Raw genomic sequence first — 19096 nt, forward strand, 5'->3', positions numbered from 1 at the left:
ATGCTGGCGCACATCACGGATCCTCTTGTGGTATCCTGCGCGTGTTGTCTCTAGTGGAGCAAAGCTCAACTTGTTCAAGTTACTCATCCTGAAAAACAACAAGAAAATAGGGTTAGTTTCTGAGCGAAATAGGCTACCATGAAAACAATAAAAATTTCTGAGCATAGTCGCTTCCAAGAAATTAGAAATTTCCGAGTGCAGTCGCTTCAAAGAAATTTGATTCCAAGAGGGGTTGGATTAGATCGAAACAATGATGTTTGTGGTCGATCGTTTTATCCCGACAAACTCTAAGACTCTACATGCTCCAAGCTTAGAGTGAACACGAACCCCCACAGTTTGGTTTTTTGGTCTCCCCTATGAAGAAGAAAGGGGGGTTACAAGTCCCCGAGAAAAGAATGAAAATAATGAAAAACTTCAAAAACGGGAACTTTTAGAAAAATTTACCTTGAAAAGTTGCAGGAAATCTTGACCTGAAAAAGTCGTTGAAGATGGCCGGAAAACGGTTGCCGGAAAAGTGGCCGGAAGTCGGCGGTGGTCGGCGATGGTCACTGGCAAGAGCTACTGTAGGGCTGCTGTGAGGCGTGTGCGAGGGCTGTCGGCAGATGTCAACAGCTAGTGAGGCTAGTTGCAAGGAGCTGCGCGCAGGACTCGGCAGGGGCTGTCGGCAAATCTCGGTAAGGTGCGCGGGGCTTCGGTAGATGCGCTTGGGGCTGTCAAGCGCAGGGGCGCGCGCGGGATTGTGCGGGGGCTGTCGAGGGCTGGGGCAGGATCTGTCGACAAGAGCTCGGCAGATGCGCGCGGTGACTTGGCAGATGCGCGTGGGGCAGGCACAGGGGTGCAGCAGGCTTCGGCAGAGGCAGGTGAGGCTAATTTCTCCGGTTCAGTAACATCTGACGACCGGTTCCGGTGGTTCCGCCGCTGGTTCTGGGCTCCTTGGGACTAGGGCTTCGATATGTAAGGCGGTGGATGCTGGAATTTGAGGGTTATAAAATTAGGGTTTTCAGGGTTAGGGCTTCATGCTGATAACGTGTTTTAGAGAAACGGGAATTGAGAGAAAATCGTTGTGTGTTCTCATTGATAATAGGGGCCTCTTTATATAGAGGATTACAATGCATAGAGTCTGAATTATACAAGGAAATGTAATCATACATTGAATAGGAATCTCTAGATTCTTCTAATTAAACCTTATTACCACTAGGTCAAGTAACCTAGAGTTTGGGCCAGACACAAAATAAGGATTTACTTGAACATAAACATATATTTCGACATTTACAACAATTAGAATCCAAGTCAAACAGAATCCAAATTAGACATAGATTAGGAATCCTACTCCTACACAGATACAGTTTACAAGTCATAGTCAAACTACGAATCCTATACAACAAGAAATACTAATCATACACAAATTGGAAACAAAATTCAATTAGAAAAAAAATTCTAAACTAACACGAATTAGAAATCAAATCAAACACAAATACAAACACCAAGTCCTAAATAAACTCTAACTACACAACTACAAATACAAATACAACACAAATTCTAAGTATCTAAAACATCACAAACAAATCCTAAATTAATTCCTACGAATTAAACTAAGTATTTTTAGATTATTACTTTACATTATTTATGAACATAAAATCAGATTACTATTTACATGTTTATGATTTCTATACAACCTAAAACCCTAAAACGATTTACACATATACATAAACACATAACGTAAAAGATAGAGGGGGGTTTTAAAGATTGAAAACGTAAATTTTCAGAAAACATAAAACGATTTTATTTACAAAGGTGGGAAGAGAAAAATCTTTGGAAAACAATTCATGAATCACCAATCAAACTCAATTCATTACATGCATCCTTAAACCTTTATTAGTTACCATGGAAAGTTATCAACCAAGAAACAAGATCAAATCAACCAATGTCCCTTATTTTACTTTCTACTTACTCAATTGATTAAGCAAAGCACCAAAACAATCTATTTTGAAAACATGCATCACACAATCTAAGCAACCATGCGAAAATCAGATTCCAAATCATTAAGTTCATGTAAAAGTTGATAATCATGCAAATTTAAGTACTCAAAGCAAGTCAATTCAATGCACAAACAATCTGATTTCGATTCAAAGCAAGCCTTTACTACTCATTCGAATTAGGGTTACAAAGCATAAACCTAATTACTAGCTCCAATTACATGCAATTACTCTTATGTTTGCAACCAAAAGAAAAAACACATGCAAAAGATTTTAATCACACAAAATCATATCATCATTCCATATATTCAGCAACCATCAAAGATCAAGAACACATAAACGAATTTAACATTGAAAAGAATATCAAAATTGCATCCAGAAATCAGATTGTTAACTCATAGTTTTTGGTTTACACATAGAAAATCAAAAGCAAAAATGATTACACACATTTTTATGCGTATAATTATATCTAAAACACTATAAACAAGTTAATTCTCAAGTCAATTAATATGTAATTAATTGAATTTTATTTATTTTTTAGGGAATGATAAAATGCGCAGAATTGAGAAAAATGGCATAAATTTGGAGTAAATCAAGACCCTCCGAGAAGAAGACGAAATTATTGATGCCTTAATTATGCATTGATTAATTACCAATTAAGCATTGGTTAATGAAGATGGTAGCCATCACGTGGACAACCGAGAAATTTTTCTGTCCTCCAGTAGAACCATGTCAGCTTGACACATGGTCTACCAACCCAATAGAATAACGCCACGTGGATTTATTTAACACCTCATATCATAGCAAATTACCCTACATCCTGCTGCAGTAAAACCAACGTGAAACAAAAAAAAACAACTCCTAAACGCTGCTAACATCGTTAACTATACAAACAGTCTCAAAGGAACCCTAGAGAAATTTGTTTATCTCATCAACCCGAGAATTCGCTGCTACAATCTTGTTATCTTTCTATAAAGATTTAGCTTCCTCTCTCCAACAATGAGTAGAGATGCAGACGATGATCATAATCAAGGTAAACAAAGTTGTTCAATCATGTTATTTTGAGTCTGATATGTTATGAACTTGCTTATGTGTTTTTCGAATTGGGTTCCAACTGCGTTTGCTGCTTTTATAGTAAAAGTTCATGTACTTGCTTCCGTTTTCTCTTCCATGTTCTACTTGCTTCTGTTTTTTTTTTTTTCCAAATTGGGTTTTATTTGTTGCTTCTGTTGTTGCCATAGCTTCTTGCTTTGCTCATCTTTTTTATTTTCTTTGGGTTTAGTTTGTTGCTTCTGTTGTTGCAAGTTGCTGCCATAGCTTCTTGCTCTGCTCCTCTCTTTTTTTTTTTTCCCGAATTGGGTTTAATTTTTTGCTTCTGTTGTTGCAAGTCGTTGCCATAGTTTCTTGCTTTGCTGGTTTTTTTTTTTCCTTTTTTATTTTTCTTCTCTTTTCCCCCAAGCTACATAGCTAGCTTCTTGCTTTGCTCATCCCCCTCCCAACCCCCCCCCCCCCTCTTCCCCTAGCTACTTCGCTTAGGCTCTTCAATCTATTAGTTTGGTGCGACCTTCTTCCTATTGTTTTGTTGGTTTCTTTTAGGAGTTGTGTTCTAGAGTAAATCGACACTCTATTATATAGATGATTGATTGGAGTGAATTACTAAATAATTTATTAGTCCCTATCTTGCTTCAGTGTTTTTGCTCCGATTATTATGAACTACTTTCACATTGTTTGCACCACAAGTTTGAAATACTATTCTTTAATATGATGGTGGAGTCCTTATATTTATTGGCATGTTATGTTACTCATCTTGATTCGTGCTTCTGTGTAATTTTTTTGAGCAATTTCTTTGTTCTTTTACTATAGCTACATATTACACAATATATATATATACCAATTTATTAATTGACATAGAAGACGATGGAGAACATAGCATGGGAACTGCTTTGGGAAAAGATTCAATGTTTGTGAAGTCTAATAATAATATATATCATTGTAAGGTAATGCATACAAAAGTAAAACACGTTTCTTTTTTTCTTTGTAGTGTACTTTACAGTGCAATAATTTTAACTCGTTTCAAATATGAAATTTTTGCAGTTGTTCTATGAATTTGGTGATATGGATATGCTATGATACTTTATGGGAGAAGACTTGATATGCTACCGGTGGAGAAAAAACAACCAATTTCTCCAATAGTAGTAGTAGATTGGCGTAGATTTTGCTAAATACGGTTTTCAATAATGATCAGGATTTGGATTGTTATGTTATACTAATGAAGAGTATAAAATGTGTTTGTTTAGGATTCTGGCATTTGTTTTATATACTACATGCTTAGTTAAAATGAGCTTAGTTATGCTCAGTAAAATCCTACTTCCATCCTTTTGTTTGACGTCTGATCCATGATCTCCCTTTTTTTTTTTTTTTTTGAGATAAGTCTCTCTGTCTATGATTGTATATTGCTAATATGTTCCATTAATTTCCTTGAAAAATAATATGTACACAGTACACTACAAAATATGTGGTAGTCTTGCTCAATACAAACAAAATACGTGAACAGAACACATTGATCAATCCTAAGCTTCTGTATATTTTAGGCAATCAACCATAAATTGAGTCACGAAGAGCAAGCTCGATATCATTTGATATCCGATTACAAATTGCATCATAAATTTGTTTGACCCCGTACTGTGCACGGCGTTGAGCCAATTGAGCATCCTTTTCCCTTGTTGCTTCTGCAATTTTAGGTCTGCAAGGCTGAAACCTGCAAAACAGGTTTGGATACGGTTAAGCATCTAAGCCAACATTGATACAAGAGCATTAGGATTAGTACCTCTCCTATGTAGGCGATCAATATTTTCATAACAAGTGAACAAATAATGAACTCATACCTTTACAGATAGAGACTCTGTTCTAAAAATCAGCCGCCCAGGCCGCTTAGGCGCCGCCTAGGCCCTGGGCGGCAGCTGTCCGACTCGATTAATGTCAAATCGGGAGGGCTGGGCGGCAGCTGTCCGACCCGATTAATGTCAAATCTGGAGGGCTGGGCGGGTTGGAGTTAGGCAGCCGCCTAGGCGAGCGACTAGGCGCCTGGGAGGGGTTAGGCGGTTAGGCATTAGGCGGGTTCAAGCTCCATGGACCACTCCGATTCACGGCGGCGACGTGTTCGAGCTCCTTCAGATTTGGATGCTTGCCGAACCTGCACTTGAACGCCTTTTTCCTGACTTGACGACCCGAATACAAAAACGGCCACTGGTATATCAGAGACTCCATTCTCCACCAGATCAAAGGCGCTTACGATTACATTCTGTTCAAGTGTAGATTACATGTACACCAGCAAAAAAAAAAAAAAAAAAAAGGAAATCGGAGAACCTGGAATATTATATCCATAAACTCCGGCATGAGAACCCGACTTGAAAATCTTCGTCGCTTGGTGCTAGCTAAGATCCTCTGCACCGCTGCTCAAATCGGAGACAGTAAAGAACGAGAGAGAGAGAAGTACAAAGTTGAGAAGCCGACTCCATGGGTTTGTGTTGAATAAAGAACCCATTTAGATCAAAAAAAATGAATAAAGAACCCATCAGGTCATGTTACTGACAGGCATTGGAATCGGGGAATAAGAATATATAAAATATATTCTTATAGAAGTAATTTTTTTATTATTCTAATTGATAGATTATAATAAGTTTTTGTATATAAATGTCCATATATACTCTTATTAATATTTTTATATGCTATAAAAATAATTTAAAATTAAAAATAGTGAAACTGCCTAGGCGCCTGAGCGCTACTCCCCTAGCCACCGCCCGACTAGCGCTTAGCGATTTTTAGAACCTTGGATACAGGTGAATAAGAACTAAAATCAACATGGATTTCATACTTTTTTTTTTTTTTTTGGGCAACACATGCTATACAAAATTCAAAAACAACACCAAATATTTTGTATTGTGGTATAACTAGTGTTCGATGCATAACACCAACTAATCTATTACATTGTTAGGGTGAATATCACATTGCACTTGCATTACCAATTTTCAAAGTAGGCAATTGGCCATTTAATAAAAATGGTATGCATCAGATGATAGTTGGAACTTGTACTTTAGATCAGTCCTACAAAGGAAGTCAGATAATCAACCAGTAGCCTTCAGATGGCAACACAAAATCAAAGAGAGAGCTTTACAAAATTCAAAATGAACACCATAAATTTTGTTTTGCTCACTCAAATTGATAAAAAACCCCAGACTAACGTAGGCCTAATATTTAATTACAGAAAATAAATATAGCTAAGCTTCTTTCTCCAGTTTCTTTGCTTTGGTAGAGCAATAGAATTCAGTGATATTTAGCTGCACACGTTTTGATTTTGGTACACTGGCTTTTCTTTAAACAACATACTATACTACTCCTGACTCGAAACAGTGAACATATTTAATCAGTGACCAAATGCAATGGATATGAACTTAATTCAGTAAAACAATGTTGAGGTAAACTCACCACTACATTAGTTGCAAACTAAAAGTTCCGAAGCTGCATATATATGAATGGTGATCATTATCAAAATTCTTATAAACATATATTTCTCAAGAGTCGACTCCTAGCTTTGACGGCTCCATTGCTGAAGACTTTTGAGTAATCTTAGTACCTATCTCACCCTTCCATATATAACTAAGCTTTAGTTGTTTAATCTATCTTTTCACTTACTTCCTATAAATCCAGAGCATGAACAAACAACAAATTTCAATACCCAAACCGAAATGAGATGCAATTTACTATTAATTTCAATTTCATGAATTGAAAAATCAAATCACAGATTTATATGAAAAGCTAAAAATCGCATTTGCTAAAGAGAACATGGTACATGAGGGCTGAGGCAATTGGGTACGGTGTTGCTATTGGTGTGCTTCCGTTTGACTACTACTTTATAGCATACCCAACACTTGGGTGTCAAAATCAAATCCCAGAAATGAAATACTCAAGAAGGGAGATCTACACAAGTTCAATCAGTCTCAGATTCTATTACGGAACTAATCGAAATCGTTCAATCAAATGATACTCACCTTTGTCATGGTCGGCTCGATTGCTCGATTCCTGCGAATTTAGTTTCTCTTTCTATTTCTGTGAATTTGGTTCTCCCATTCTCTCTGTGTTTATAAGGATCGGGGTTGGAAGTATGGATGTAAAACTAACGCTCAAGAAAAATCACCCATCTAAGCACATAATCTACCCAAAAGAGAATTGATAAAACTGAAGGGGAAAATCGCAGGGTTAGCAAATCACCCAAATTCGAGTTTAGAACTATGACAGCAGAGGATGAATATACTCTCAGTTTTTTGTGTTTTGATAGTGTTTGCATCAGTTAACGGCAATAGTTAACGTCCCGTTTAAGATTCTTGTTTTTTTTTGTTTCACGTTGGTTTTACTGCAGTAGGATGTAGGGTAATTTGCTATGATATGAGGTGTTAAATAAATTCACATGGCGTTATTCTATTGGGTTGGTAGACCATGTGTCAGGCTGACATGGTTCTACTAGAGGACAGAAAAATTTCTCGTGGACAACCCAAGCCCATTTCTCTTTCCTTTCATTTTCACGCGTGTGCAGCAATTAAGCTTAATTGTTTCAGCAAATTAGATGATGCCACATGGCAGTCCTAACCCTTTTGTTGACCACCGAATAGTCACCCTACCCTCTTGATTTATATACCTCTCTCTCTCTTTCATTGAAGAGACGATTCTCTCCTAGCCACAGTGCCGCAATAAGGGGAGGGCTGCTGCCCTCTCCCATCAATCACCTTACCATCATATCTTCTTTATTATTTTCTTAGTAATCTTTTGGTGAATTTAGAAGAACTCACTAGGACTTCAAGGGAATCATTACCAAGAGCGTCACCATTTTGGGTAGTTAGGTGAAGAAATTGCTTGGTTCATACTAGTTCATAGCTAGGAGTGACCAAGCTAACTCTCCCTTCTCTTCCTTATTATCTAGTTCATAATTTTTGTATACTTTTGTTGATGAATTCTTGTATGGGTAGTGAGTAGTTCAAATTGGGAGTTAGGGTTGTAAAGCTCTAACTCATCTTGTATAAATATTAATGCTTTACTTTTAATAAATGCAATCTCTATTGTGTATGCTTTAAATCCGAATTTATTGGTCCTTAGAAGCATGTTTCTAGGCTTTGTCAACCTTTGAAATTATGTCGTGAGAAATTGTGATGAATAGATTGATAAATTGACAACTTATTAGTTTTGTTGCATCTAGGATTTAAGTGTGGTGACTATTAGCTAGCTTAATTGTAGCTAAGCTTACTTGGGTCTCTATTATCTTGCTCTCTAGGCCTCTAATTTTAGATATTGCGGCATTGACCGGCGTAATGCCTAATTTAGAGAGTTGATTTGTGGCCCTAACCAGCATAATCAATACACCGAAAGGATAATTGGTTTAGTAGCATTGACTGGTACTAGATACGGGACTTAAGACATATAGGAAATGCATGCATTTGTGAAGTTGACATCGATGTTTGCAAGATAGTTAGTGTGAATCACCCAACACTCCCATGTTCCCATTAATTTGAAATCCGAATTTAATTTTCTAGTTCGTTAATTAGTTGTTTAGTTTACTTTTGGGTTGCATTTAATTTTGTTGATTCCCAATTCAAAACTCCCTACACATTTCGACTCATTTGTGCAGATCCACCACGAAAATTGAACAAGTTAAAGGAAATAACTTAGCAAAATATAGGGTTTTATACATTATAAACGTCGCATTTTATGTTCCTATCAGCCCCACCACGAAATCCATGCTTACATCCTCCCAAGGTGCTGATGGAACATGTAATGGTCTATAAACATCACGTCGCGTTTTGGACCAAAAGTACTTCTACTCAATAATGGCATATGTTTTGTCTCTTCCAAAATGACCACCCAAACCGCCACTATGCATATCTCCAATGATCAGTTCTTGTAGGGAAGAATCTACAATATAAAGTTGATTACTCTTGAACAGAAATCCGCTATGCACCACAAATGCCCCTTGTTGGCCAAGCTAATTACTCATGAGTGTTGTAATGTCGTCTTGTTTCGTTCAGTTTCTCACTATATAATGCATTGGCCTTCCCTCTTGACTTAGCACAGCACCAATTCCAATTCCAGAGGCATCACACTCTACTTCAAAAATTTTCTAAAAGTCTGGTAATGCAAGGACAGGAGCTGAGCATAACTTGTCTTTAATTTCTCGAAAGCTCTTTTTAGCCTTTTCTGACCACTCAAATCTGCCTCTCTACTACTGAAATTGTTGATGAAGTGCCTATAAAATGTAGCTAGGCCATGGAAACTTCGTACTTTAGCAATTATTGTGGGTGTTGGCTAGCTCATAATCACGTTCACTTTGCTTTCATCCACCCTTATGCCTGCTGCACTGATTACATACTCCAGGAACAATAGGGAATCAGTGATAAAGTGGCACTTCTTCATGTTAACATACAACTTCTCCCGCTGTAGAACCTTAAACACTTCCTTTAGGTGTTGTAAGTAGCAATCTTTGGATGCACTATATATCAGTATACCATCAAAATATGTACAACAAACTTACCAACAAATGGTTTCAATACCTGATTCATCAAACGCATAAAGGTGATTGGTGTGTTTGATAAGCTGAAAGGCATTACCATTCTTTCATAAAGACCTTCCTTTGTCTTAAATGCTGTCTTCCATTCGTCCCTATCACTAATTCTGATATGGTGATAACCACTCTTCAGGTCAATTTTGTTGAACAGCTTGGCACCATGTAACATGTCCAGCATGTCATCCAATCTTGGGATGGAAAACAATACTTGATTGTGATCTGATGGCTCTACTATCAATGCACATTTTCCACGTTCCATCTGTCTTCAGAGTCAAAAGTGCAGGAACAACACATGGGCTTATGGATTCTCGAATAAACTTTTTCTGCAATTACTCTTCTACCTGTCTTTGAACCTTTTCATGTTCTTTTGGACTCATTCGGTGGTGAGGCAAGTTTGGAAGGCTAGCCGGGTTCAAGGTCAATATGATGCTGAATATCCCTTTGTGGTGGCAGTCCTGCAGGCATGTCACTCGGGAAAATTTCTTGAAATTCGTTCATCAAATCATTCATTTCCACAGGTACAGCTTGTAGCTTCTCTTTTCATTCATTAATCAACAACGCATAGGCAACACCATTCTCTTCAAATTCTTTTATAAACTGCTGAGTTGTCAAGCATGCATTTATCTCCTTCACGGTGGACTCGGCAAAGTGTTCATCTCTCATTAGAGCTAGGATTACCTTGACTCCATTTTTATAAAAGGCATCGACATTCTTTTCACCATGGTGGATAGTTTGGTAACCAAACTGCCTCTGTGATACCCCGAAAAATTGTTATTAATTTCTTGGAATTTCCTGTAGTTAATAAAGTTTTCGTTAGTATGATTTCGTGGGCCGAGGGTAGAGCGAAAGTATTTCGGACGAATAATTGCTCGAAAAAGTTTTATTCGAGGGGCCAAGGAGTTGACTATTTATTCGTTGGGTTTTTCCAAAACTTTCTTCATGAAAGTCGTAGAGCGCGTCGATACGAGTTTGTAGACATGCAGCACGCTTAAGTCGGAGTTTGAATGAAGAAGTTATGGTGAGCGGAAGTTATTTTCATTTTTAAAAATTTTGGTATAAATAGAAAAAAAAATCAGAAAATAAATTCAATTTCCCATTTTGGAAACTTTTTGGATTTTTTTCGGAAGTTTCTCTATCTCTCTCTCGCTCTCTCTCAACCAACCCCGACCCTCGCCCGAAGACTCTGACCTGACCCCGATCCATTTCACTTTTTCGGTGACCTATGACCACCAGGCCCAGACCGACGGGCCTCGGTCTCCTCTTTGGACCCTAGCCACTCTCTTTTACCAATTTGCACCTTATGCAACGGATCGGAGGGCGAAAATTAAGGCGGCGCTGACCCGAACTCATCTTCCTCTTCTGGGCACGGCGGCAGTCGAAACCGGTCAAGTTTTGATGCTTTCCTCTTTCTAATCATAGCCATATCAGCCTTGAAGCCAAATTCGAAGTGTGGTGGCCGAAATCATGAGTTGAAGTTCAACACTGAGAATTTTCGAGCTTGTTCTAGGTTGATCTAGGCCAATTCAGTCTTAGCTCTAGGTATGAAAGTTGTTCCTCTCATCACGCTCTTCATTTTGACCGGTTGGATCAAACTGGTTTGGAGGTTGATCCGGCGGCGCGTGGAGCCCACATGCGGCCACTAGTGGCAGTGCGTCCGACCTCTTTTCGGGGCAGTTGTTTTGTCATGTTATCATCTACTTTTCGGGGTAGTTGTTTTGTCATGTTATCATCTACTAGTCGATACGAGCGTTTTAATATATGATTTGTAACAATTGGAGAAAGTTTGAAATATTAGGTTTTTTCAGTAATTTCGATTATCTCGGTTTTCGATCTGTGAGGATCCAAACGTTGGATCGACTTGTCGTTTTGACATATTGACCGTAGGACTGTTCGGGAGACTTTGGGTGGTCTCGGATGAAGTTCCGCCTCGATTGGCATTACTTTCGGGTTTTAGTTCAAACGGGGGTTTAAAACTTTAATTGCTTTGTGATTTGTGTATTGAGATGAGACCGTTTGTGATTAGGTACTTGACGAAGTTATCTTGGACGTATATTTTGTGATTGTGTTATCTCGGTTCTGTAAGAAGACGCAGCGGGATTCAGAGGTGAGTAAATCTAACGTGGTTCATTTATGAACGAAGTTACTTTATTATTCGGAATTGTTTGATAATTTGTGAAACCATTTTCAGAAATAAATATTTGTTTTAAATAATATGAACTTGATCATCTACGGTTCATGGGTAAGTTAAAAATGAAGTTTTATTACAAAAATGATTTTTCACGGGTTTTGCGAATTGTGAACTATAGTTGGTATTAGTAGCATTCCTGAGTGGATGACTACGTATATATATATATATATATATATATATATATATATATATATATATACATGAGATATATATCTTGATGCGATTGTGTAGTGAGGTAGAAATAGTATGTTTTGTGGTTATAATCATGCTATGGTTTGTGATTTGATTTTCTGAGGAAATAAATGAGTTGTGAAGGAAATAATCATTTGATTGACTTGTCATATATGAGAGTTATATGTGTCAATTTGTGCTGACTATTAAGGTGTGAAAATAATATTATGAAATTGATTTCTATATTGTTTTTGAGATTTGATTTGAGTTATGAAAACAATATTTTGTGGCAGTCAATATTATTATTTTGACTTGGTTTTAATTGTAAAATCCGATTATTGTAAATAGTACAATTTCGTTATGGCGTCCATTGATGATTTTGTGACCTGATTTTCGAGGGAAAACAATATACTTTGAGAATGTTGATTTATATTGTTTTGAAAGGTACTTGGAGTTGTGGTGTAACATTTTGGGTCAAGTGGGACCTCTTTGAATATTTTGGTCTTCATACCGAGAGAATCCTTTATAGAGATTGGTTTAACATTTTTGGGTCGAGTGGGACCTTTTTAAATGTTTTGTTCTAAGGGTCGAAAGACCTGAGGTCCAGAGGTTTCAATGATAACTTCAGTGCAGGAATATCGTGATACCAAGCCTGTAGCCAGGTGATTGGTTACGATTCAGCTAGAGCTCTAGTCTATCTGCAATATACTGCTTGGGGGATAACTTTGTGTTATTGCACTTATGAGTACATGTTTTTAAAAGAGAGTTTCAAGTGTATTCTTTCTTTTAATAGTCCAAGGAGGGACATGGTTTCATATTTATTTTGTTGAGTGAACAAATAGTATGATTTTGTCATTGTGGTGACGTGATTTGTCCTTGTGAGAAAAGGATGTTGAGTTTTGAAAGAAATCAAGGTGTGAGTTGTTTTCCTTAAGTGAAATGGTGATTTCCTGGCTTTAGTGTGAGTTGTTTGATTTTCTTATTGATTTCTTGTTTTATTTGAATTGTTTGGTTTTAATGTAATATCCTGAACTAAACTATATGCAGGGATTACTATGATTTCTATTTATTGATTTTAATGTAATTTCCCGAACTAAACTGCATGCAGAGATTACTATGATTTTGGATTGTGTGCTTTTGGATTACTGATTTTTATTTAGTTCAATTTATGAGTGCAGTTGTAGTTGAGACTCGTAGTGAGTTGAGAAATGTTTTATCATGTCATTGTGGTGATAAATCCTTCCTATTGAGAGGATAGAAAAGTGATTTCTTGGTTTGTTGTTGAGATCACAAATGATTTGATTTGTCACGGTGGTGACTTGTGTTTTCCTTAAAAAGAAAAGGATTTTGATGTTGGAATTAATCATTGTGTTGATTTGTTGTCCTTGTGTCGGAAAGGTGTTTTGTGGTGGGTGTGTTTACTTATTAAATTGTTATTCAGTTTAATTTGTAAACTCTCTGTAATGTAATCACTACTACAAAAAGTTAATCACACGACGGAACAGAAATTGTCTGTTGTGTGTTTAAGTGAATTCTATTGTGCAACGGTATTAGTGATGTTCTGTTGTGAGAATGTCAACAAAGTGATAACTTTTTTCTCATAACTACATTGCACAACACAATTAAGTATTGTCCGTTGTCTGAGTACTAAAAAATTTAGCGGCAGATTTCCCTCCACTCTAGAGTCTTGGTTGCATCTTGAAATCTGAAATTTGGGCTACTAGGTACAACGATGCTTGAGATTTCCGTTGTGTGATTGAAAAATGGTGGTTATAAAGAAGGTTGACCTGAAAGCCTAAGAGAGTGGAAGTACTTCGAGAGCTCTGGCGATCATTGATATTAATATTGAACCTGCGGCTGATGGGAAGGAAGCAAACTTGGTAAGCAAAGACACCACTCCCACCCTACCTGAGAAGAATGACATCAGTCAACCATTTGTTGCAGCAAGTGTAGAATCGGCGCCGGTGAGAACAGTACTTACTGGTATTCCTCCTGCAGGAAGCGAGACTCTGGACGTGGAAAAGCAGGTTGGTGATGTAGTGATTGTGCCTGAATCAAAACAGAAGAGGGAGGTGAACACTACTACCCCCTTTTGTTGAAAGTGAAAATGTATGCAGGATGTGGTTGTGGCTTTGGAGAAACAGGATGTGGAACCTACAAAGGAGGTCACTAGGGTAGACAAACGGGAAAAACCTACATCCCCTCGTGCGTCTCAAAAAAAAACTGAAACCAGATGTTTTTGAACTGAGCATGAACCCACTAGATGATGACCTTCCCATTAAGAAGCTGAAAATGCCAGTCAGGTTTACTGCTAAGGCTCTAAGGTACGGGAAGCCCAAGATGGAATCCTTGTCTCAAAGCATGCATCTGTACTGTCAGGTGTCAAAGAGTCAAAGAAGAAAAGAGGATGGCCATTGGGTGCGCGTAATAAGAACCCACCAAAGACTTCAAAGATCCCTGCTGATGATGTGATGAAGGTCTTCTATTCGGGTAATCCTCCTAGCCCTAACCCAAAGGGCAAGGAGAAAATTTAAGACGTGTTTCTTTGCCTACAGTTTGAATTTGATTCTTCACATCCATTTGCAATGTTCTTTGGTGTACCGCAATTGAGCGCATTGGCACTGGGAATGTTGTCTGCTATTTCTTCTGTTTTAGAATTCAGTCATTCCGCTAGGCTTCTGAATAAAGGAGCGGAATTGTTTTAAGTGTAATGACACATAACCTCACTAGCATTACTATGAATGAAACTATTATATTTTCTTAAAAAAAAAAAAAAAAAGCAATTGATAAAGTTTCATATAAAATTTGAATAATTTTCTCTCGATTTCCATAATCTCTTTAAAAAATTGATCAATATCGAAATTTTCATTTTCCAGACTATTGATATCTCCTTGATGCCGGATATTTTGTTCATCAGTTCAAACGGTTCAACGGGCTTCATCTAAAAAAAAAAAGAAGAAGAAGAAGAAGAAAAGAAAAGAATCTCATATGACTGACTAGAGACCTGAATTGTGCGCTTAGAAGAGAAAGAATCAGTAAGATGTACGACAAGTGTCATACGAGGGATCGGATTCGAAGGTTGTCGTGCTCTCGGCGTCTAGGCCCGCATTGGAGTCCTCCACCTGCCACAGTTGACGGCTGCGGCTAATCATAACCGGAACACTCTTTTAGTCCAACAGTTTTGACGGAAATCTCCCTCTGGAATCGGTCTCTCCTGCTGCTTTAATATTGACTTCTCAACCTGTGAGTTTTCTCATCTTGAATTTCTCTCTCTGTTTTTTTTTTTTTTGGATTATCTTATCTTCTAGGTGTTTAGTTACCATCTGGGTTTTGCTCGTTTTTGGTGATTATGAATCTGGGATTTGTTTGTTTCCGTTTTTGCTTTAGTTTCTGATTGTTTAAAAATAGGGCCTTGTGCTTACTCACTAGCTTAATTTCTTTGGGATTCGTGACAATCACTCTTATCCTGCACAAATGGTTCTTACGAGGGAAGGTTAATTTTGTTCTTTGTCTGGTACCTTGTCTAACTGATCCCTCAAAAGGGTTTGGTGTGAATGAGAATGATGTTGATTTTTAGTCTTTATGATGTCAAGGCTGATTGTTTCTAGTTTGAGCTCCCTTCAGAGTCTTGTTGGATCAATTTCTTTTTTCTTTTTTCTTTGGGACCCAAAACTGAAAGTGAACTATGTTCGTGAATATGTTGGTTGATGGTATCTGAGTGTTGAGTAGATTAAATCAATTGCATTTGGGGAATTTTTTTAATCGTTTATGATTGCTCGTTTAATATTTGTTTGCTTAAATCTCATGGGCATGCATCATATTGAATAGTCACAGCAATGAAAGGATTAAAACCAAATTAACCTGTTAGTTTGGTCTTGTTTCTTGGTCTTTGTTGAGGCTTTGTTTCTTCTTTGAAGGGCTGTGTTGTTACCTCCCTTCTTGTAATAGGTTGTTGGGTTCTTGCTCTTTGTGAGCTTGCTGTTGATCCATTTTTTGGGTTCCAGCCTTTGTTGTTTTTTTTTCCTTCTAAATGAAACAATTGAATTTGCCAAGGAAAAAAAAAAAGAACCTGCTAAAAGTCGTTGGTTGAAATGTAACATGAATTATAGAAACTTCAGATATAGCAACTAGTAATGTAGAAACATAATCATTCATTTGACTATAAGGAGCCGGGATTTGAAGATTGCAGAAGGCCCACTCTAGGGCATAACCCTCTCTCTCTCTCTCTCTCTCTCTCTCTCTGTAGTTAAGGTACTTTCCTCGACCAATTGTCCTTTTATGTTGACTTACCCAGTTTACATGGACTTGATATCATCGTAGGTTACGAATTACAATAGTTTAGACCAGAATATTATCTCATGCTAATGTTATTAGGATATCCTGCTTTTGAGTTCTTTGTCTATTTGCAACCAGTGATCGCAAACGGTAAAAGGGTTATGAAACTTTTAGCTTATTTTGTGGTTTCTTTTCCCGCATTATCTCTTTTTTTGCCCTAAGAGCCCTATCATTTTATTCATTTGGAATGATATTGACATATAATTTACTTCTGTTGCATGACGGGTATGTATTTGTGGTGTGATATTGATGGCTTTTCTTTTAATGAATTAGTGGAATGATGAAGAATGAAGAAAATGATCTTGCATCAGGAACTTTCACATGGAAAATCGACAAATTCTCCAAGTTGAATGCCGACAAGTGTTATTCTGAAGTTTTTGTTATTCGCAGTTTCAAATGGTATATTTATCTTGGTTACAATCTTAAATATTGGGGGTGATTATAATTGTGTTCTTAGTTCTGGTCACTTTACATGGCCAGGCGGGTTATTCTATATCCAAAGGGGAACAAAGTAGGGCACTCCATATCCATGTATTTGGAGGTTGCAGATTCCTCAAAATTGCCGTCTGGGTGGACTAGATATGCCAAATTCAGTTTCACCTTGGTTAATCAACTTGATAGAATCCTGTCAAAAACCACAGGTATACATACTTTCTGGTTCACGTTCTATGTCCCATTTTGTCTATATATCTGTTGCCTTGTCATCTTGATGAATGCATATAATATACTTAATTATAACTTAATTAGAAGCATATAATATACTTTTTGGCTACATATATGTGTTCATTTTGTTATTCCTGTAGAATGATGCGGTTTCATCCTTCATATATTATATTAGTTTGTGATATTTGAACTTTTTGTTTTGATAGACCATGAGCATGAGTTCAATGCGAATGAGAGTGACTGGGGACTCAAAGAATTCATGAATTTAAGTGAGATCCATGACCTTTCTAAAGGCTATCTTGTGAATGATATTTGTATTGTTGAAACCAATGTTTCAGTTCGTAAGGGTGATATTAAAATCTTAGACAATGAAACTGGCGAGCTTATGGATTTTAAGGGTTTAGGACGAATAGAGTTAGCTTTTCTTCCACTGCTGGAAGAAGTCTGTTTGTTGCATCCTTCGTTAATTGAGTGCCAACAGAGGAGAAGCCGTACATTTTTCGAATGTGCATTCACAACATTGGGCCGACTCTTACATTTCCTGAAGACTACAAAGGTGAAGAATTTGAACCAAGATGGCTATGAGAGGCTTCAAATTTTATGGGATGAGCTCGAGTGCTTCAAGTTTGACTTGACTTGGCTGCAGCCTCATGTTCAATCTGTTTTTGGTATGAAGAACATGACCGGAAGAGTAGATAGATTGAGAGAAGATGTCAAAATTTTGGAGAATGAAATCAAGAGGCGGAGGCTTATGCTAGCAGCTGCAGAGGTCGACCTTGAGAGAGCGAAAGAAGATTTGGTAAAGGCAGAACAAGGGTTTAAAAAGATAGGTGATGTGGATTGTGTAATAGGCTATCCGTTGGCTTAAATGTAGAGTTCAAATTCTCTCTATTCTGATACTAGTTTGTTAATGCTATGTTTGCATTGTACTGCTTCCAGCAGGACTCGTGAGTCATAAAATGTTTGCATCCAAAAATCTTGCTTTGTGTTTTTCTTTGCTTCACATTATTTCTAGTTGAGCTTTCATTTCCATATACAGATTTCTACTCCAGGATTCATTCACTTGTGCCAAATATTGTGATTGAAGGAGTCTGAATTTCTTGCTTTCTAACAGTGCTAAGTAATTATTTGTCCTTGTCTTTTTCTGAGTAGAGCCACAGTCCAAGGGCACAGGTAAAGAGATTATCGAAGCTTCCTAGTGGATGGCAAATACTACATGTTTTAAATATGTAGACTGAGTTTTCATACCAAAATAAAAGACTAGGCAGACCTCTCCCTCTTCTTTCGTTTCTTTTTTGCCAAAACTAGCTAGACCAGGTCACTAGTGGATTCACTTTCTGCTCGGGTTTTAATAAAGGGCAAAATTTCAAGTCGGGCCCTTCGGCACGGGTAGGTTTTTCCGTTTTTCAGATACTTCCTCCTCTGTGTCGTCTCTTCGGCGCTGCTTATGGCATCACTACTCTAGCGTTTGGTTAGTTTAATTATGTATCTTGGATTCTTCGCAGTGAGTTTCATGAGTTTCTGTGTAAAACTACATTCCTAGATTGATATATACTAATCACAGCATTACGATTTCACACTCTGATATGCAAATAGAGGATAGGGTTAAGGGTACTTACTGAAGCCATTTGAATAGTCGATGGATACCCCCTTAAGTTCTAACCCCGGGATACCCCCTCTACATAAATTAGGTCTCAATCTTGACTTGTTTTTTCTGAGACTTTGTAGTGTTATGTTACGTTAGTTACTTGGGGCTTTAGTGCTATCCAAGGCGATCTTACGTTGGATAATGACTCGCTAGGCACGTGTCCACCAAAATTAGTAATTTTGCTTTTACTACGATAATTATACTTATTGATGTGTTTTAAAAAAATACTTCCGTATTCCATATTTAAAAATTAAGTAATTAATTAATTAAAATGCTACGCCAAACTTTTTAACGAGTTATATATTAGATGAGTTTTTATTTTTTATTTTTTTATAAAAGGAGATCATACAAAAAGTATGCCCCTGTTTCATAGATAAAACAGAGTACAGAATACCATTTTGTTTCAACAATCATAGCTCAGAGCAGCCTATGCCAAACAAAATACCTCGCCTTGCAGGCAATCTAAATTACTTAACTTCACAAGCCGAGCACACAATTGTGGTACG

General features: G+C 37.3%; 1 protein-coding gene and 1 long non-coding RNA gene across 2 annotated transcripts; one reads left to right on the plus strand and one right to left on the minus strand.

Moving 5' to 3' along the window:
* Window positions 1-4417: 4417 nt before the first annotated feature.
* On the minus strand, window positions 4418-5562 carry LOC133718259 (uncharacterized). Its single transcript, XR_009850179.1, has 2 exons — window positions 4862-5562; window positions 4418-4734 (listed from the first exon to the last, which is right to left on the minus strand). It is a non-coding gene; the product is annotated as an uncharacterized LOC133718259 (long non-coding RNA).
* A 9233-nt stretch (window positions 5563-14795) lies between these two features.
* Window positions 14796-17964, plus strand: LOC133717947 (MATH domain and coiled-coil domain-containing protein At3g58250-like). The gene is made up of 4 exons (XM_062144722.1): window positions 14796-15187; window positions 16553-16678; window positions 16760-16920; window positions 17149-17964. The coding sequence occupies exons 2-4, from the start codon at window positions 16557-16559 to the stop codon at window positions 17808-17810; spliced, it is 945 nt and encodes a 314-aa protein (XP_062000706.1). The 5' UTR covers window positions 14796-15187; window positions 16553-16556; the 3' UTR covers window positions 17811-17964.
* Window positions 17965-19096: the final 1132 nt, after the last annotated feature.

The sequence above is a fragment of the Rosa rugosa genome, chromosome 6 (genome assembly GCF_958449725.1).
Source record: "Rosa rugosa chromosome 6, drRosRugo1.1, whole genome shotgun sequence".
Classification (NCBI taxonomy): domain Eukaryota; kingdom Viridiplantae; phylum Streptophyta; class Magnoliopsida; order Rosales; family Rosaceae; genus Rosa; species Rosa rugosa.